General features: G+C 39.2%; 2 protein-coding genes across 2 annotated transcripts; both read left to right on the plus strand.

Moving 5' to 3' along the window:
• Positions 1–8270: 8270 nt before the first annotated feature.
• LOC129105820 (25-hydroxyvitamin D-1 alpha hydroxylase, mitochondrial) lies at positions 8271–13334 on the plus strand. Its single transcript, XM_054617025.1, has 9 exons — positions 8271–8494; positions 9041–9231; positions 9676–9866; positions 10742–10942; positions 11662–11825; positions 11918–12084; positions 12179–12260; positions 12373–12570; positions 13105–13334. The coding sequence occupies exons 1-9, from the start codon at positions 8297–8299 to the stop codon at positions 13216–13218; spliced, it is 1506 nt and encodes a 501-aa protein (XP_054473000.1). The 5' UTR covers positions 8271–8296; the 3' UTR covers positions 13219–13334.
• Positions 13335–15428: 2094 nt separating this feature from the next.
• mcrs1 (microspherule protein 1) lies at positions 15429–20600 on the plus strand. Its single transcript, XM_054617163.1, has 14 exons — positions 15429–15628; positions 16792–16946; positions 17139–17277; positions 17377–17541; positions 17654–17763; positions 17861–17969; positions 18185–18323; positions 18547–18622; positions 18751–18779; positions 18911–19003; positions 19110–19192; positions 19346–19433; positions 19945–20072; positions 20161–20600. The coding sequence occupies exons 2-14, from the start codon at positions 16792–16794 to the stop codon at positions 20245–20247; spliced, it is 1401 nt and encodes a 466-aa protein (XP_054473138.1). The 5' UTR covers positions 15429–15628; the 3' UTR covers positions 20248–20600.
• The last annotated feature ends 260 nt before the right edge of the window (positions 20601–20860 follow it).

Here is a 20860-nt window from a genome sequence, read left to right on the forward strand (position 1 = left end):
ACAACAGGAAAAAAATCAGCTTTTCAGTTTGGTTCATTTTAGTGATCAGTACATTGGAAAGAGTGTATATTGTTTTTTACATTACAGTTATTTAGGGCCTTAATCACAAAAATGAATAAAAGGAGCCGGTCTTACTTTAGGCAATATCATAGATTTGAAGTTGCTTTAAAATGTATGAAATGACAAAAAAACTCCATACGATGACAGAAACTCTGTTGGCCTCACAGTGTTAATTCGTAGTATTGGCAGCAGAATCTGTAATGGATTAGACTGAGAAGTTCACCAACAATCTACATCTGCTTGTTTGCTATGGGTCATTGTGTGGTTTATAAGTAAACCTTCATGCTGCAGTGCGTTCTGTGAAAAGTGAACGCAGCACGGGGCGTTTCAAATTAAACAGATAACTTTGACACAATCATGGTTAAATTATCTCTTTTGACTAAAGATGTTATAAGAACTTGTTTAATTGATACTGATATGTTTGATTGATTAACAGCAGTTCTTTCTAATGTGATTTAAATTGAATCAACTTATTTAAAACTACAAATTTACCACAACCAGTTTTGCTCCTACATGTCATTATATTCAAAATAAACTTCATCTACTAGACGTTTCTGCTGAGGATTCTTTGTGAATTCCAAATTAAAGAAGTCTCACATCGAAACAGTGGAAACAGCTCATTTAATGATTTTGGGTGTATATTACAGGTTGGTGTTCTTGTCTGTCAGGAGAACTGGGTCAGTGCAGGTTTGAGGCCCTTTTGCTGCTGCAGGGGGTGGTGATTAAAAACAGGACAGCACATGCCTCAGTAATGGGAACCCAGACACTGCAACACTTTAGATAATGGCAGAGAGCAACTGATGCACTCATAAACAAAATCATGCTATTAATATTCTACTATAATACTAGTATTAATATTAAACCTACGTATCTTGTGTATCCTCTGCGGCCATATTTGACAGTACATTTTCTGAAACAGTCCGTGTACTTTGTTCCCTTTATTCAACTAATGCTGCACTTGTACAAATATATAGATTGCTTCGAGTATAATGAGAAAAACAGATTTTCAAACAGCATCCATGAATACGCAGTAGACCTGATTTACCCATCTCTCAATAATCTAAAGTATACAGAACAAAATGAGATGAGAACCTAATCTTTTCCTGCCCTTCAACTCAACAAAAAGAATTTTGATCCATCCGGACGTCCAAATGTTTTTGAGGTCAAAGCTTTCGAAGGTGTTTACAGAGGCAGCTGTCCACTGTTAAACGTTATAAGATACAAGGATTGTGTTAAAAATGTAAAAATGTATTTTCATTGTCACCTTCCATATTCATCAGTGTAAAACAGGTGCAAAGGGTTTGACTTCAAGCTGCACTCGATTCTGTCAGCACTCACAGTTAAAGCAACTGACATTTTGAGAAATATTAACTTTCTTGCTGAGAATAAAATGAGAAGATTGATAATACTATCTTGGATAGGATAGGTGTTTCCCCTCTTTTTTCAGTCTTTGTGCTAAGCTAAGCTAACTAGCTGCTGGCTGTAGCCTTATATTTACAGCACCAGTAATATCAATCTACTCATCTAACTCTCAGCATGAAAGCAATTACGTGATCTTTGCAACATTCTAAACCGTTCCTTTAAACAGCTTCATTTTTCTCAGTCTTCACTCTCCAATATTTTTTCAAAGCCTTTGATACTGTCAACCCCCAGACTCCAACAAGAGGATCTCTGGATGTGTGTTTCCACCCTAAATGTCCAACTGTACTCATCGTTTATCATAATGAAGATATCTGACTGATCTTCTTTCATAATCACATCATTTTTCTACTTTTTGCCAAGTCACTTACTTTTCCTTCCTCATAGTCAGGTTGAGTCATGTGTTTCTGATGCCTGGTTGACAGCTCCAGCTGGATGTCGGCCCGCCATCTCAAGCTAGGCCTAAACCAAGAAAAATCTTCCCACGCTATTAACAGCTGTGGTAATATTCTGCACATCACAGGCAATCTGCCTTCGCGCAAGCTTGCAGCATCAAATCTTTCCTCATTTGGGATTCTTCGGACACTGGACTAATGATAAACTTCCACTGACCCGAGTTTCCAACCTAATCTTTATAGGCCCTTTAACTCAACAAAGAAAAAAATGTGATCTTGTCTCCAACTTCTCCCAAACGTCATATTTTCCCAATGGAAAAAAATCCCATTGTGGTTGAACCTAAATTCCTGTTATTCTGTAGTTTTGTTCATTCCTGCCCAAAACCATAATCAAAAACCTGTTGCCTCCCCTCAGACTGAAATGACTTTTCTTCTTTAGTCAGCTATTATTCAACTGAAATTGGTTTGTACCGTGTAATAAGAATCAACAACCAAAGCACAGTTTTATATCTCAAGAATCAGTTTGCATTTAGTGAAGCGAATGTGGACACCAAAACTAAAAATGATCTTTTTGAAAACACCACTCGCATACAAGACAAACACCGCCGTCTCAGAGGTTCATGTAAAGTATTTGAGTGTAAATTATTGTCAATAGGGTTTTACCAAACACAGAAATCATACACTTATCTTTATTGCAAGTCCATATTTGTCACACCACATGTAAGTGGTAGATGTTAGGAAATGTGATCTTTACTAAGCTTTGCTGCTGATGGACAACAGTTAATATTTTGAGGTGGAGAGCAGCTGCAGCTCTCTGACTGTTTACACCTGGTGCTCATGACATCATGACTACTTCATTATTTAAGTGAGATGGCATCAGATGACCAAAACATGAAACACTGCCAAATGGTCATCAGTCATATTTTCTCAAATATCTGAGTTCATGGAACATTTACGGCCTCTAGCTGCAACTTAAATTTGTCTTAAAATAATTATTACGAGACTGGAAACCACGAGGCAATGTAAAGATGCAGTGAAATAAATTAGCAAAAGATTACAGCATCCATTGATTAGTCCAAGATGCATTAAATCTCACTGTAGCTCTCAGAGTTATACATAATGTCAAACTACAAAGTACAACAAAAAAGAAATTTGAACTGCTTCTAAAACTCTAGCTGAATATAATTTTGAATTAAACATAACATAGAAGATGTGTATCTACTTGTGTTTTAGTCTGCTGCTGATGGAATATACAGAGATGCTGCTGCTGCTCTTAAATAATGCCATATAAGTGCCAAAACCTCTGAGTAAAAACAAGCGTCAGAGGTAACAAATCTGAGCTAAGTGGGAAGAATGACTCAGAAAAACAGTGAACAGAGAAGAATGTAATCAGGGTTTTAGAACAGTATTAAGGTCAGCTAGTTCTAAAGGTTCTATAGCGGAAATAAAATGTAAACAAGACATACAATCAGAATGTAACTCTACAGTGTTTCTACATACAGAATTGGAGGAAATCACAAAAGCTATTTGCTTATGTGAGGCGTTATCCTTCAGATGTAATGCCTCGGATATCATTAAACTTCTACAAAAGGCTGATTCACGCTTGATCACGTCTGTTGTTTCTCTGCTCGGAGCGATGTCTCTTTGTGAAAACAACCAGCCACTGTTAATTGACTGAATGTTAGTGAAAAATCATCAAAGGGTTATATTTTCTGTGAAATGCCTCATTATATAGTTGGTCGGGTACATACATCTCACATACATAGACAGTGCATTGTCTAACACACTGTGGTGGACATTCATTTTATACAGCCAGTCGTTCTCTGCTTTCACATCTTGTGTCCAGATGTGCTCTCAGTCTAACAGATTTCACTTATAACCCCTTAAACACCTATTTTATATTCATGACATGAATTTACAAAAAACTGCACAACCTCAATCAATTACCGCATGTATGGTGATAAAAATCATTATTCAGTAATTTTATTGCTTTTTTATATTCTTCATTACAACATCCTCATATCCTGTGTGCTCACAGGCAGCTGTTGTTAGTTACGCTGTGCACACCTCAGCTTACTGCCATACAGAAAACTCTTTGTGTCGCAACACGTCTAAACATCATAAACACATTCTGAATATTATACTTGAACAGTGAACATTTTTCAAACACAATGAGGAGCATCCCAAAAACTTTGACAAATGGAACAAAATTAATTTATAAATATTATTATTTGAGGACAAATCAGCTCAGGTTTATAAAAAAAAATTGAAGGTGGCCAAATAGGAATAGTTCTTGCTGTGAGGCTGATATTTCCTATATTTCAACTAGTTTGCTGCCCACTAACTTGAGTCAACAGTAAACAGAAATGGTTAGCTAAAAGTAATAGCTACATTTTGATTTCAGCTTCTGCAACTCGAAGTGGTAGTAGTACGAATGCAAACTTTACCAAAACAACCTTAACACTGACAATTCAATAATATGAAACAAATGTTGACTTAATATCCTTTATATTTTATATTACATCAAAATTATAAAATAAAATTCAGTTTATAACCCATTCATAAAATATTTTGGAGCATGATGGTTGGTGCAGATGAAGGGGAACTTACCTGACTGGACAGTGGGGTTATGCTTAAAACCAAACGGATTGAGAACCGCTGACTTAATGCTTATGGGGTATCATGTAACAAACCATTCAAAAACCATATATAGTAGAAAGCATATAAATATACCATCCTCGCCAGCCTGCTGAGTGAGGGAAACAATTTAAACAACCGCTGGACACACACTCATTCATCTGAACCTCTGGGCCATACACATACATACGTGTGTGTGTGTGTGTGTGTGTGTGTGTGTGTGTGTGTGTGTGTGTGTGTGTGTGTGTGTGTGTGTGTGTGTGTGTGTGTGTGTGTGTGTGTGTGTGTGTGTGTGTGTGTGTGTGTGTGTGTGTGTGTGTGTGTGCATGGATACTTTTCTGATGCCTCCCAGACAGGCAGACTGCAGCCACGACCTTTAACACACTAATCATGAGCAGCCTCCCTTTTGGGCACTGGGCCAATACAGTAAGGGGAAATACCTCTAAGGCTATCCCGCTGCGCTCTTTAGCATGATCTACAACTGGGCCACATCAGTTCACACCACAGGACGGCACAAAGAAGCCATTCTTTTACAGAATTTCTTGTTATGTTTTTTCATAATCAATATTAATCCTCTGTTACTCAGCCAAGGCCAGCTTTATTAAAAATGTCTGGTTTTGGAGAGGGTTTAATTTGTGTGGTCTTAAATTACCAGCATGCTGAACAAGAAACTGAAGATGAGCATCTGAGCCGGCTAGCCAGAGTGAAATGTGAAGATATTTACATCTTTATCAGAAAAAAACATGAAGAACAAAATGAGGGAATTGCATTTTTTTTAAGCTGAAAAGGCGAAATTTCTTATCAGCATTACAACAACAAATCTTTGGTTCGATTTGTTTGCAGTGTGTTGCATAAGACAGAGACTCTTCAAGACACTTGTGACCTTGTTTAAGAGCTGGTTATGTGTTCATGTAAATTTCAGAGGTCAATTTTTTTCATCTTACATGCTTGAAGATAACTATGCAATCATCCTCTCAGGAAGTCTTTTGTATGTTTTCTGACAGATTGTTGGTTCGTGTTGCACTTTCATCTTCATAACTCAGCATCACATTTGGTTTTGAGTGTTCTGAAACAGACATCTGATTCACATGTGCAGGTCACGTACCGTAAATTGTGAGGTCAGACGTGGGGATCGCTACAATGCTGTAATAAGCTTTTTACCCCAGAGGCCTCATCCAGTATGGCTGGAGCTGTTGTCAAGTGTTTTCATCATTTTTTATGTTTGTCCACTTGACTGCACATCTTCATCATTGTGCAATCTAATCAGATTTTTTTGTTTTACCGTCTTACTTCTGCTAGTTATCTAATTCATGCTTTTGTCATATAGTAATTTATAATTTAAAGCACATGCTGGACCTCTGTGTCTTTAGATACATGCTTGAGGTATGATAAGAACTCATGCAGACGATTGCTAATGAATCATGACCATTGTGGATATTACTTAAACTGTAACCCCACATCACAAGGTCTGCATAAATATCTTCTAAACCAGCCTAAAGACACTTCACTGGGTTCTTGATTTTTCCATAATTTCCATATTTCAGACAAAAAATTGTTTATGACATTTTAACTTTCAGTTAGATCTATAACATTTCATCACATCCAATCTACACAATCAGTATCAGCTCATACTCAAGAGATTGAATCCTCCTCCAGCCCCCAGCCAAATAGATCATGCACACCTTACTCGACCTTTGTAAAATGCCAACACATGACATTTGGCCCAGAAATGAAAGACAGTGTTCCCAAAGCACAGAGTGTTCTGCACTGGATCCCATTACTGCAACTAACCTCTCAAAATCAAAATGTCATGTATCACGTCACACGTCCCCAAGCATCATGCTGACCAGACATGTGATGTTGCAGTGTGGAATCATTTCTTTCTTAATTACTGTCTCACTCAGCAAAATTCCACGCAGTCTAGTCATGACAAAGTCAGAACATTACAGGACTGTTGTAAACCTGCTGGATAATGCACATCATTATATGTAGACAGAAAAAACATTAATATGTCCTTTTTGGGGCTCATTTTCAGGCTTCAAGCTGCAATCATGTATATATGCACATATAGGAAAGCATGTGGCTGCGGTATTGTCACACGTGGTATTTACGGTATGACATTTTTGAGGCCTGGTATTGGAGTGATGAAGGAAGGATTATTAATCATATATTTTGCAGAGATTACACACAATGTTTTGCTGGATACTTTTTGGCACTACAAAGTATACTATTCAATTAAATGCAGTGAGGGTTCTATATTATAATAAGGTGATTCTGTCAATACCTTCGAATTATTAATCAATCTTAGCTGCTTGTGGATGCTCTTGTATTAAAAAAAGTTTATCAAGGTCTGTGTATGCTTTACCTCCAAACATTATGTTCTTTTTAATATTACGAAAAATGTGTCACCCAATTGTTGCTACGTATTTTGGATTATGCTGATATTGTTTATCATAATACTGAGTCTCATCTTTGACCTGAACGATTTTTACAGCAGTTTATGTGGAATTATTTTTTAAATAGTAATGCCTCAATACATTTAACACTCACTGTTTTGCTCAGCCTCTGCAGAAATTGATTATAAAAAGGCATTTTTGTTTAAGACTCTTTGGTTTTTAATAACTTACTGTAACACATCAAATCTACAACCTCTTTTTTAGCCTTATTGAAGTTGCCCTTTCTTTTAGTGATTACTTTCAAAATTATTAATTAATGTAAATTATTTTGTAAAGTTTAGTTAACTACATAGTCATGCTGTTGCACTAAGATGTAGCCTTGGGACTTGCCAGGACTTTCTTGGAAACAAGATGATGCCTCTCAACAGGCTTAACCTGCAAACACTGGACAAGTTTAAATACCAGAATGGATCAGACAGTCAGTCAAGTGTAAATCCTACGCTGAGGTGTGACCCACGCATCCCGCTGAGATTGCCAATCAATCCTCAGTGTTTCTGTGAAACTGGATGATCCAAGATTTCTAGATAGAACAAACTGAATATGGGAGCAAATGTCACAACAGATTCTGAGTAGGCTACAGCCTCGTTACCTCATCACACACATGGTGATTTGGACCAATTCCAGTTCCAATAAAATCAGGTCAGGATTTTCTCCCTCGCTACAAAACCCACCAGGTTAGCAGTATAATTGGTCATAGCTGGGTAAACAAAGCCCCCCCAGGTCTTAGAAAGACACAGGCTGTCCCTGCTTATTTCTTTAGGTTAAGCTTTAAATAATGTCCCATTGGCTTCGTTACTGTGGGCCCCCGACAGGCCTCTTCTTATTCATAATAAGCCTGTTAATGATGCTGAGTGAGAACGGCCAAATGGCTACACCAATGGGATCTACAGACTAATAACATTGGCCTTGAGGTGAGGGTGAAGTGCTCTACGCAGCACACACCACCACATGTGCTGATCACTTATAACACTCTGTCTGCTGGACTATCAGAGAGCAAAGTGCTGCAGGGAGGAGGGGTGGAGATAAGCCTCAGTAGTGATTTTCTTTACAGAGAAGTCATGTATTATTTATCCAGGACCTCCACGTGTGCTGCCTCTGGGATGGTCCGAGCTCTGCCCTCTGATTGGACACACCTTCCTCTCAGACCACGCCCCCACAGTCTCATCCAGACGGGGGCGGGGCCAGCGCTGCATTACCAGCCCCGTGATTGGTCCAGATTTAAAGCTTTATCTCCGCGGGTTCGAGGAGCAGGTCGTGTGATATAAATACTGCCTCCAGCCGGGCAGTATAAGATGAGCACCGCCTTCCCAGAGAGCCGGCCATCGTCACATGATAACCGTGAGGAGGATGCTGCAGCAGGCCCTCAGAGTGTCCGGCCGCAGCGCCTCCCCTCGGCTGAGGTGGATGGACAGGTGGGCCGAGCCGCAGGCCCTGAGGCCGCTGGACCACATGCCCGGACCGTCGGTCGCCAGCTTCGCCTGGGACCTGTTCGCCAGGAGGGGGCTGTCACGGCTGCACCAGTTACAGGTAACAGGATGATGTGCAACAGGGATGGAGTTAAAGACACGTATGCATAGTTACAATACTTGCATTTTAATATGAATGCATTCAATATAGGCTGCACAATAGTGGGCTAAATGATAAAAATATATATATATATAAATACTGATGACCGAATGGGGTGCATGTTGTAGGAAAAACACAAAGATTTAAGTCGAGCACAAATCAGATTTCCTCCTTCCAACAGCCTTCTAGTGTCAAACAATTCTACTCAAGCTTAAAGTGAAGTGAAAAATATTGTTGAGTGTAGGGGGCTTAAATCTAGATTTCCCTTTTTTTAGACGTTATTGTCTGTTAAAATGTTTTTGCTATTTTAGCCATCAGTTATCAACATTGGAAAATTTGGCTGATCAAACGGTGCCTATTAAGTTATGTAAGTTCAGTGAAGATGATCTGATCATTGTTGGATTAGAAAAGCCTGCATGCATCTTCCTTTCTTCACTGGGCTCCAGACTAGATGAGCTCGTAGTCAGCAGGGTTTTCACAAAGACGCCCCTCTCTCTCATGTCCTAGCTGGAAGGACTGCAGCGGTATGGACCCATGTGGAAGGCCAGCTTCGGTCCCATCCTGACAGTTCATGTGGCTGATCCAGCGCTCATTGAGCAGGTACTGAGGCAGGAGGGCCAGCACCCTATGCGCTCTGACCTTTCCTCCTGGAAGGACTACAGGAAGCTCAGAGGACATCACTATGGACTACTGACATCGTGAGTATAACTTCTTCTTCTCTCTCCTAAGTCACAATATAGTGTCAAGCTAAATGTAAACTTGAATGATTTGTAAATTCATAGTAAAACATAGGGCATTACTGAATGATGTAATAAAGTAACTGAGAACTGAAAACAAAGACACTAAAATCAAAGATAAGACATCTGTTCTCTTCGCACTTCATTAATAATAAGCCGCAGTTATCAAGAAACCCCCCCTCTTTTGTGGTTACAAGTAAAACAGAACTAACAGGACTTTAAATGATTTACCCTCTTACTTTTGAAAAATCTGTTTTTTTTTCTAATTCTAAATTAAATAAAGTGGACAGAACCTTTTTATTTAGCAGTTAAATCCTCTTGAAACCCTGATTTAGTGCAGCTGAATTGTGTGTTCACACATGCTACACTAACATGGGCCTTTGTTCATTTTTACTGTGTTCCTAGTGAGGGGGAGGAGTGGCAGTCGGTGAGGAGTCTCCTGGGGAAGCACATGCTGCCACCAAAAGCAGTGGAAGCTTACGATAAAACCCTGAACGGTGTGGTCAGTGACCTCATTGCCAAACTTCGCCTTTGCAGACGATCTCAGGGCCTCGTCACTGACATCGCCAGCGAGTTCTATCGCTTTGGCCTTGAGGGTAAGGCTTCATGTGTTCTGAGGCGAGGCAGCATCATGCATCACTACAGGGTGTACCACACCGTGTAAACATTGGTAATTAGGGCCAGACACATGCACGAAGCAATACTATGTGATAAGAGTGACATTTATTTTAACATAGATGCCTGTCAAAGCCTGTAGTTTCAACAATTCCATCATGGATCAACAACAACTAACTCTTACTTTTAGCTCACCTCTTCAGTATTCAGATCCTTTAAACAAGTTAAAGTAGCGTTTCTGCAAATACAAAATTACAAATTTGACATGTAAGAGTCTTGCATTCAAAGACATTACCAGGAGAAAATGAATTGTTTATTTCAGAGTATTAAGTTATTTTATATATGTATATATATATATATATATTTTATATTTATCGTCACTAATGCATGACTGTAATTAATATATATTTTTGAATTCTTTACTTCATAAGCTACTTTTGAGTAGTATAACCTATAAGACTGCATCATATTCAATAATAATAAGCTCCCTCATTCCCAGCCTCAAGGCTCCTCAGCAATTATTCGTGTGTGATGAGTAAACTACATTCATTCATTAATATTTCCTCTGCCAGACTAAAAACGGTTTCAGTGCAGTTGCTGTGTGTTCACATGCACAGCTCTCAACATTTACTCTGTCATCGTAAAAATGATTGTTCATGTAGAATATTTCCTAATCAGGGCCGTTCTACATGCAGTGTTGAGTGGAGGCTGGGTCAGCACTGTTGTTGATACTTTCAGAGAAGCTTAAGATGTGGTTTCATCTCGCTGTGCAGCCTGAGATTATGGTACATTTCTGTCAGTCCTTGTGCCGTGTCTTTCTCACCTCCTCATTTACTTTTTTTTTGTTCGTTGACAGGCATTTCCTCAGTGTTGTTTGAGTCCAGAATCGGTTGCCTGGATGAAGTCGTGCCAGAAGAGACCGAGCGTTTCATCCAGTCGATCAACACCATGTTTGTCATGACGCTTCTCACAATGGCCATGCCGAAGTGGTTGCACCAGCTTTTTCCAAAACCCTGGAACATCTTCTGTCAGTGCTGGGACTACATGTTTGACTTTGGTAGGTCATTTCTCCTAATCATTCAAGTTCAGTGTCAGCATTGGAAAAGGGTAGCAAAATGTACCCCTACTTGGAAATATAAGTCTTATAGTGATGATTGTATGTATGTATGACACTATTTTACAAAAAATGATATAAGAATGAACCTAAACAGACAATCAAATACATTAATAAAAATGTACGCGCAGGGACATTCAGAAAAGGCCCTGTCCAAGCTACCACTTCACTACAACATGTAACCAGAACAAACTTACTGTATGTCTTTTCACACTTTATGATTATTTTCTCTCATTTCTTATTGGCTGTTGCTGGTTTCCACTCAGCACTGGGTTATTGCCCCACTCACTCTTAGAGTACGTTAAGACTGAATCGAACATGTTTAAAATAATCACTCTGGTGCAAAATGGATCAGGAAGCAGGAGATTAAAGTCCTTAACCCTCACGCACTACAAGATCATCTGCACTGAAGTCTTGAACATCCGTGATCAAAGTGTGATCAAAATAAACTAGGTGTGTTCACCAAATTAAGAAATCAGATCTTGTTAACAATCACTGTGCAATTAATGCATGTTTTTTGGTACTTATTAAGGAAGATAACTTGATATCAACTTAATATAGATCACATCAGAAAGCTCAGGTCTTACTGTTGTGTCTCAGCATCTGCATTGCACACCACACACCCTCACTGTCATAATGACCTCTAATCTCTGTTCTTCTAGCAAAAGGTCACATTGACCAGCGTCTGACGGCCGAAGCAGAGAAGGTTGCCCGTGGAGAGGAGGTGGAGGGCCGTTACCTCACCTACTTCCTGTCGCGGACTGGTCTGCCCATAAAGACTGTCTACAGCAACGTCACTGAGCTGCTTCTCGCAGGAGTCGACACAGTAAGAAAGATCAGTTTGTCCATTTCTTCATGGGATTCTCAAGTGTTCTACCTGATTTATCAACCTCTCGTGCACCCTACCTGTCCTTTCAGATCTCCAGCACCATGTCCTGGTCATTGTACGAGCTGTCCCGTCACCCCGAGGTGCAGGCAGCGCTCCGGGACGAGGTGTTGAGGGTGCTGGAGGGTCGAAGCATACCGGAGGCAGCAGATGTGGCCCGCATGCCTCTCCTGAAGGCCACAGTCAAAGAAGTGCTCAGGTATAAATCAAAAAATGTAATTAGTTTCCTGAAGAGATGTAGTTTTCAATCTGTTGTTTTATGTTGCTCATATAATTGAACTTTTTTTTCCCAGGTTGTACCCAGTTATTCCTGCCAATGCAAGAGTCATCACAGAGAGAGACATCCAGGTTGGAGGCTACCTCATCCCTAAAAATGTGAGTGTGTTGAAGGACTTTGTGCACTTTGAAATAATGTGTGGTCTGCGATGGATTCAAATGGCTAAATGTGAAAGTTACACATATCTGACTGTAAAATCTTTCCATCCAGACTCTGATTACCCTGTGCCACTTTGCAACATCGCGGGATCCAGCGGTGTTTACAAAGCCAGATGAATTCCAGCCACATCGATGGTTGAACAAGGACCAGACTCACCACCCGTATGCCTCTGTTCCATTTGGGGTGGGAAAACGCAGCTGCATAGGTCGTCGTATCGCTGAGCTGGAACTCTACCTTGCTCTTACCAGGGTGAGTTGGTTGGACTTGAGAAGACCTTGACATAAATAGGTAGTATGTGATAGGACAAGGAAGACTTTCTTTTGGCTTATTACTGTAATGAAAACTGTTTTTTGGAAAGAAAAATGCATATATTCATCATTAATTGAATTTTTCATTATCTGTTAAAAATCAAAAACAATGTTAACCTCTAGTCAGTTATTCAAAAATGTTTTATGTAAAATGTAAATGATATCATCTCAAGACACTGTAACACATTCTATTGAATTCTCCATGTACACAGATTATTTAACAAGTGATTTAGATTAATTTAGATTAAATGCAGTTTGTCAGAAAATGTCGCGTTTCCGACAAATCCTCTTGCTGCATTTTAAACTTAAAGAAGGGGATATAAACCGTTTTGCTAATCCAGTTCCTAATTAATTAATTTGATTACTTAATCCAGGGATTTCAGTTAAGAGTCACTAGCTCACACTAAGAACATGATGAGCACTTTTTTTTTATTCAGTCACCCTTGAATACATCTGTTTTCTCTGCTCACTCTAGATTCTCATAGAGTTCGATGTGAAGCCGGACCCAGAAGGGATTTCCGTGAAGCCCATGACAAGGACACTTCTGGTTCCTGAAAATGTCATTAGCCTCCAGTTTATTGAACGATGACCCACTATCCTCTGCTGATCAGTTACGTGAACGAGAACGTGGGTTTCTTCACAGTAGAGAGTGCTGGCAGACAGAGTTATCACAGCAGCCGTGAGTCTGTTGTGCGCCGTTAGAGCGGACCGTCAACCTTTGACACGACAAAAGGCCAAAGCCCTCCGTACCTGTAACCCAGTGTGTGGAGGCTGACGTGTGGAGAAAGACAAATGAATGAGGGATGAACAGTGACAGCTCTTCACTAAGGTTTTACTCTGGGAGCGGTGTAACTCCAAATGTAATACTGTGGGTTTTGTTACACTAAATTCACCATGAAGCACTTTTTGCACAGAGGCCAAGAGAAAGCAAGTGAGTTCGCATTTTAAGCATTTATTTTTATTTTCAAGTAACCCCTTCCTAAATCTGATTACGACCTGTAATCTTCTGCACTCTAAACTATATTCAGAATTTCCTGTCTGTCCTGGCTGAGCAGATATTTCATTGTATTAATGTTTCTCTAAATGAGTCTGATATACAAAGTGTGCTGTAAATGATTCGAGTAATAGGAGAGTCTCCGACTGGCACATTAAACGCTGTTTCTTCAGCTCTTATTGAGCTTCTGTGAGAGTTTTGTGGAGATATGATGTTCAACATACTGATTAAAGTGTATTTTATAAGGTGCTTATGGTGAACTTAAGTGATGGGTTCCTTTTTTGTAAAACGGCAGCTTTTTATTATTTCTGTGTAGGAATGCATGGTACCACTGTTTAAAATCCCAAATGTAGGCCACTCTGCACCCTGGCTTTGTCTGTATTGTCTTTAAAATGTAAATATGTGCAACAATTCAACAGTGCAGCACAATGCAACTTTATCTGTCTTTATTTTTTAAACTTACTATGAGTAATGTACCACCACTTTGTAAATGTAATAAACTTCAGTATCTGCACTCTGTATTTATTATAATGTAACATGTTAAAACTGTTACTGAAGGTGTCATTAAATGGTTTCAAGTTTGACTTTTGCCTATTTGTTGATTTTATTCGGCCAAACCAATGAGAATCCAGTTTACATCAATAATATAATGTGATGCCCACCTGTCTTTTTAACAAAAAAGGAAATCCCCTCTGTCATGATTCAGCATTTGCTTCAAGTTCTAACACCATCAGCTGCAACAGATTAGGTCCAACCGATCAGACGAGTGTTCTTAGTTGCGAAACCAGGCACATAGTCGTTTCTAAGAAACACAGGGTATCAAAGTTCTTATGTGACATGACCATATGGAGTGTGTAGGGGGAGCTCTGGTGCAGCAGCTGTGGGTCCCACAGCTGCTGCAATCCATAATTTGGACCCAATCAACGCAATACTGGAAGTGATGAACTATGATGTGCAACCTTGGACAAGGCACTGAAACCCAAACTGCTCCCTGGGCCCTGTAGTCACTGCCCCTCCTCATAATATCATTATGGGTTAAGTGCAGAGACTAAATTTCACTACATTGTGCTGGGCTTTGTTCGACTGCTTGTGTCAAAAAAAGCTTATTTACATTTGCAAGCATCCAAGCACTTCAGCATATAACCCAAACAAAAGTGTCCTGACTGCACAATGCTGCCCTGAAGCAACAAGCGAGCAAACACACAACACAGTTTTAGTTAGTCTATAGACTAACTAAAACTGTGTTTAAAGACTTTTTTCGTTTTTATTTAAATAGATTTAAATAAAAAACAAAATAAGTCTTATCTTTTTTAGTTCCCCACGCATAAATGTGTTCTTTAAAACAATGTTTTATGTCCACAACACAGAATAATTGCAGAATCAGTAATCTCTTTTAAATCACTTCTTAAAACACATTTTTATAGATTGGCTTTTATGTGATGTCGTCGTTTTATTGGTTCATTTTCATTTGGTCTTGGTATTTTATCTTATATTTGTTTACTACATTTTACCATTATCACTTTATTTTATTTATTTTATTTATTTTATTTATTTTATTTATTTTATTTATTTTATTTATTTATTTGATTGTCACTTGTTATTTCATTTTGTTTCTTATGCACTGTCTTGCTGGCTGGTCTGTCAAAGCACTTTGTAAACCTTGTTTTTAAAAGGTGCTATATAAATAAAGTTATTATTATTATTATTATTATTATTATTATTATTATTATTATTATTATTATTATTATTATTATTATTATTATTATGATCATTTACCCTCCAGTCCGCATGGGGGCGCTGCCGCACCGTGGAGAACAAACCGCGGCAACGACCCGCAGGAAGAAAACACAGCAGCAGAGCAGCTAATGCTAACCAGCATACGTCAAATCCATGTAGCCAGTTAGCCATGTAGCTAGCTACCGACGTGCTTATCAAAGGCATACATAGATTACACAGACTTCAGTTTACTGATCAGATACCACAAGGAGGAAAGTAGCGAGTAAAGGTGAGTCAGCAGCTAACGGCAGCGGTGCTAACCGGATACTTCAGTAACGCTATCGTGAGTCGGCGTCTGAGCTAAGCTAATGCTAGCTAGCTAGCATAAACGAGCGTTGTGTTTTTTTTTATATCAAATTGGTTTGTTTAACCACACAGGCTGTGGTGCAGGTGTTGTCTGGGTAAGGTGTCTTGCTGTGTCGTGTGAGATGTTCCTCAGTGAAGCAGAGCGACGGTGCCGTGGCTAACACACATGTAAACAAAGGCTACGTCGGTTAGCTACGTCGGTTAGCCACTCCGGCCCTGACTCACATAAACAAACACCTAAACCTCGTCTCACACTCACAGCTGTAAAGTAACATCGTGGAGACTTTAGTTTCATGTTAGGAGTAAATCCGTCTGTCTGGGTATAACTGTGATGTTTCCAGTTGAGCTCTCATGAAGATGTTGTTGTTGAGATGTTTACTATCAATGAATGACTGGAGGTGTTACACATGGGTGTTACACAAGCCCATTAAACAAACTGCGTGTCTAAGTGAGATAATATACTCCTTTATTCCACAGACCTCCTGCTCATCTCACAATTAAACCAAGATTTACAGCCAAATAGATCAGACCATAGTTGGAGTGTAATAACTATGCAATCAGGATAAACCTAAAGCTTATGCTCACATTACATTACATTACATTACATTACAGTCATGTAGCAGACGCTTTTATCCAAAGCGACTTACAGGAAGTGTATTCAACATAGGTATTCAAGAGAACTACTAGTCACCAGAAGTCATCAGTGCATCTCCTTTCTTAAACAAGCATCTTAAAGCATAAACCAGAGCAAAAGTATAGTGCAGAGGCAGATTACTACGAAAACAATAATTGCAACAGACTAATACGAATATAATAAGTGTTACAAACTACTACGAATAGGATAAGTGCAGTAAACTAATACGAATTCAATAAGTGCAGCGAACTGATACAAATACAGTAAGTGCAACAACTAATACGAGTGCAATAAGTGCTCCATAGACAATGCAAATCTGTGGAACCAAGTGAAAGGGTTATTACCTGAGCCACTGACAGGATGTATAGTTTCATCATGTTTTGAATCCTGCTACTCTCTCCTGAGGAATGTCTGGATTATTCCCTGATGTGTTTCATGTTGTGAACGAACAGATGCAAGCCGGGGACCCAGTGGTTGGAGGAGCGATGGCAGGTGCTGGTGCTCAGAGTCGGTCCGAGGATGAAGAGTCACTTGGGGTAAAAGATGTAAAAAGGACAGCAACACAAGCGTTTGGCATTGGTGTTCCCAAACGCAGAAGTTCATCCAGGTAAGAGTTATGCTGTTGTATATTAAACTATTACAGCTATATAATCGCATAATCAATGTATTTTGTTGGATTTAATAGCATTCATTTGTTGATCAATGCTGCTACAAGTATATTACCTTGTTTTTCTGTTGTGCATCTGGAAATGTTTAAATGATGATTGTTGTATACTTCTTTACACAATTATGTCCTTAGGTCAATAAAGAGGAAGAAGTTTGACGATGAACTGGTGGAGAGCAGTCTCGTAAAGTCATCCAGTAGAGTCAAAGGCCCTCCTGTCATAGAGCCCGTGCGCTGTTCAGGGAGTGAACCTTCATCTAGTGAGAAAAAGAAGGTACATAAGGTCTAAGAGCCCACACATTCTGTAAGGATCTCATGGCAAAGAAGATTGAGTTAAAGAGGTTTGATGGATATTTTATGTGCCTCTTGTCAGGTGACAAAATCTGGAATGGCTCTCACTCTGCCTCTCACCATGGTAGTTAACCCTGCACCCATCACCAAAAGAGTAAAGAAAAGCAAGCAGCCTCTACATATTACTAAAGACTTGGGAAGATGGAAACCCACCGATGACCTTCTCCTTATAAATGCAGTGTTGCAAGTGAGTAGTATAAAAGTTAAAACCATTGTCTGAAAGGATTGATACTGTTTAGTAATTAATGTTATGACTAGTTTGTTAGTTTATGATCTAATGTGTCTGTATTTGTCTCTAGACCACAGACCTAACCTCTGTTCATTTGGGGGTCAAGTTCAGCTGTCGTTTTACGTTGCGGGAAATTAAAGAGAGGTGGTACGCTCTCCTCTACGATCCTGTCATCTCAAAGTAAGTAGAGGCTTACCCAGCAGCAGCTTTACCTACCCCCTCTGAAGCTTCTACATTAGGTACATCATTAAATTCACTTTGTTGTCTCTCTTTTTAGGCTGGCGTGGCAGGCCATGCGTCAGCTTCACCCAGAGGCCATTGCAGCAATCCAAAGCAAAGCTCTCTTTAGTCAGGCTGAGGAGGGACTGCTGGCTAAGATTGGTTCAGTAAGTGAAACTGGTACTTTAGTTTCACTGTTGTTGTAAAATAAACATTGAATTTAAAACAATCTAACAAGCTTTAAGTTACCAGTCAATGCCTAAGAATTAAATGCATTTTGAAAAGCCTTTGTGTATCCAGCTCATTGCATATAACATAGTGTTTGAACACATTTGACTACTGCATTCACAATCTAATTTGTATTACATTTGTCACTGAACAGACCAGTCAGCCTAAACTGGATGTGTTCCTGGAACTTTTGAGCAAACACCCCAGTGTCTTTCACCCATCTCGCACCCCCAAGAGCATGCTGGTACACTGGCAGCTACTGAAGCAGTACTACCTACTGGATGATCAGAGCGGTACGTTGGGGTGCCCTTTAACTTATACAAAGCATTGAATACATTATTTTGTTTTATTTAGCCGTATTGCAAAAACAAAACAAAAAACACCTTTGTACTCAGATACACATTCAATTATGAAATAAATTGTGAGTCTAAACCTCCTGGTGCTGATTTCCTAAATAAACTAATGAGTGTAAGTTTTGTTTGTAATTGTCTTGTTGGCTTTCATTGTGTGTTGCAGTCCAGCCTCTACCTAAAGGTGACCAAGTCCTCAACTTCTCTGATGCTGAGCAGATGGTTGATGATGTAAAGTTAAAGTAAGGCAGTATTAATGTAATGTTTTTGTTGTTGCTGATAAAGTATTTCTATCATATTCGCCACTTAAGTATTGTATGTCCATGAATTTTAAATGCTGATAATTTTTTCTGCGTTTGTTTTTACACAGGGAGAGTAGAGATGAGGTGTTAGAACATGGTAAGAAATTAGATTATGAAAAAACAAGTTGAATACAACTCATATTGCACAACATCAATTAAATATTTGATAATCTGTATATTGTTTACATAAAGTCCTTACATCAGAATTACCTTCATCTTTACATTCAGAGCTGATGATTTCCGATCGTCACCAAAAAAAAGAGATCCGACAATTGGAGCAGGAGTTGCCTCGTTGGCAGGTCCTTGTGGACAGTATTACAGGTATGCAAACTTTCATTCACCAAGCACAAGCAGATGGCTTTTATAGGTATATTTGTTTTGAGAAATCCAGTTAAGTGGGACTAAATAATTTTGTGTGTGTCACCAGGGATGAGCATGCCTGATTTTGACAACCAGACACTGGCAGCGTTACGAGGAAGAATGGTACGCTACCTCATGAGATCGCGAGAGGTAAGAAATCTTTCAGAAGCAGTTGTTACAGACGGGCAATGTAGAGGTTTTATGTCTGTGAAAGGGAAACAGTGAGAGGAATTTCTTGTCTGTGAAGATTTTATTATTTTTTTTACTATCATACTAATGATCCTTTTATTTTTGTTCACAAAGATTACGTTGGGCAGGGCGACCAAGGACAAACCGATAGATGTAGATCTGTCGCTTGAGGGACCTGCCTGGAAGATATCAAGAAAACAAGGTGAATAAACTTGTACGCTGTCAGGCTGTAACTTTATATCACCTTATATTGCTATGGATATATAAAATATAGCTCATCTCCACTGAACCATATTTGCATTTTCAACCAGTGGAGCCATGGTCTAGATTTCACTTCTGCTGTAGTTTCCAAAAAAAACTCCATGCTGTGGATGTAGTACTCTCCAGGAACTTGGTTAATACTTGATAATACTTGACTGGTCGAAAGTCTGTATGTACATTTTGTTTCATGTTATAAGGGCTTGACTGCAGCTAGTTTTAGAAACCAAATCTGGGGTAGTTTCATTCATAATGAGTCACATGTATGCAGAATTTGCCCAGCAAGGACTTTGTATCTCAAGGAGTTCAAAAGGTCAAGTCATTTTAATAGTTTTGAATCAAAAACTGATTTAATAGAGACTAATACCAGTGTATTTCTTTTCCTAATTTCTTTTCATGTTGAAACTTAATAATTGTTTCAAATGGCTTTCATCTAATCATATTGATGTCTACAGGAATTATTAAACTGAAGAATAACGGAGACTTCTTCATCGCCAATGAGGGCAGACGACCAATCTACATAGATGGCAGACCGGTCTTGTCGGGAAACAAGTGGAAACTCAACAATAACTCAGTGGTGGAGGTGTGTGGAGGATGTCAACCATTGAATATATTTGAGTGGTGGTGACTGAGTGAGACATGGCCCTAACAAACTGTATCTGTCCCTCCAGATTGCAGGTCTTCGCTTTGTGTTTCTCATTAACCTGGAACTCATCTCACTTATAAAAGCTGAAGCAGCCAAGATGACACCGCAGTGATTGAATTCCATCTAGCAGAGGAGTGAACATACAGGACGCACTGGCAGCCGAACCGATCCCGGCAGTTCATCTTTGGTTAACAGTGGTTAACAGTTTATCTCATGAAGCGCAGTAGAGCTACCACGAATAACACAGACAACGGCCATGTTGACCTGAAATGTGAATCTTAAACAGACTACAGCTAAATCCTGGAGAAAGGTAGTAACAGGTGTTACTTGTTGTTTGGACAGTTTCCATGTTGTAATGTAGACACTCTCCTGGTAGAGCCTTGTTTTATTTTGCCAATTTTTCAGAATATTGTATTTAAATTCTGTAGTAAAGCTTTTTCAAAATATTAAACTTGTATACACTAAGTTCTGAGTCCAATCTACTGTTTAAACATTACATTTCTCATCTCAACAAAAAGCTGTACTGTGAGCAACAACACATCCTGCATTTGTTATCAATCTAGCTGTAGACAAGTAGTTAGTGCTTAAATGAAATGAAATGAAATACACTGAAGAATGTGCACGCCTGGAGATGTGAGAAAGGGACTTAAGGTATCATTTTGCTTGTTATCTGTGGCCTGAATCTTTCATTGTACATTTTTAACATGGAAAGCTTTAATTGCTTT

Source organism: Anoplopoma fimbria, chromosome 17 (genome assembly GCF_027596085.1).
Source record: "Anoplopoma fimbria isolate UVic2021 breed Golden Eagle Sablefish chromosome 17, Afim_UVic_2022, whole genome shotgun sequence".
NCBI classification, from domain to species: Eukaryota; Metazoa; Chordata; class Actinopteri; order Perciformes; family Anoplopomatidae; genus Anoplopoma; species Anoplopoma fimbria.

Bases quoted from the DNA above. Each gene is read 5' to 3' on its own strand.
- LOC129105820 (XM_054617025.1), top strand. From the start codon at position 8,297: ATGATAACCGTGAGGAGGATGCTGCAGCAGGCCCTCAGAGTGTCCGGC. The intron at 8,495-9,040 runs GTAACAGGATGA...CTCATGTCCTAG, and splicing joins CACGGCTGCACCAGTTACAG to CTGGAAGGACTGCAGCGGTA. The intron at 11,826-11,917 runs GTAAGAAAGATC...CTGTCCTTTCAG, and splicing joins TTCTCGCAGGAGTCGACACA to ATCTCCAGCACCATGTCCTG.
- mcrs1 (XM_054617163.1), top strand. From the start codon at position 16,792: ATGCAAGCCGGGGACCCAGTGGTTGGAGGAGCGATGGCAGGTGCTGGT. The intron at 16,947-17,138 runs GTAAGAGTTATG...TTATGTCCTTAG, and splicing joins AAACGCAGAAGTTCATCCAG to GTCAATAAAGAGGAAGAAGT. The intron at 19,434-19,944 runs GTGAATAAACTT...TGATGTCTACAG, and splicing joins GAAGATATCAAGAAAACAAG to GAATTATTAAACTGAAGAAT.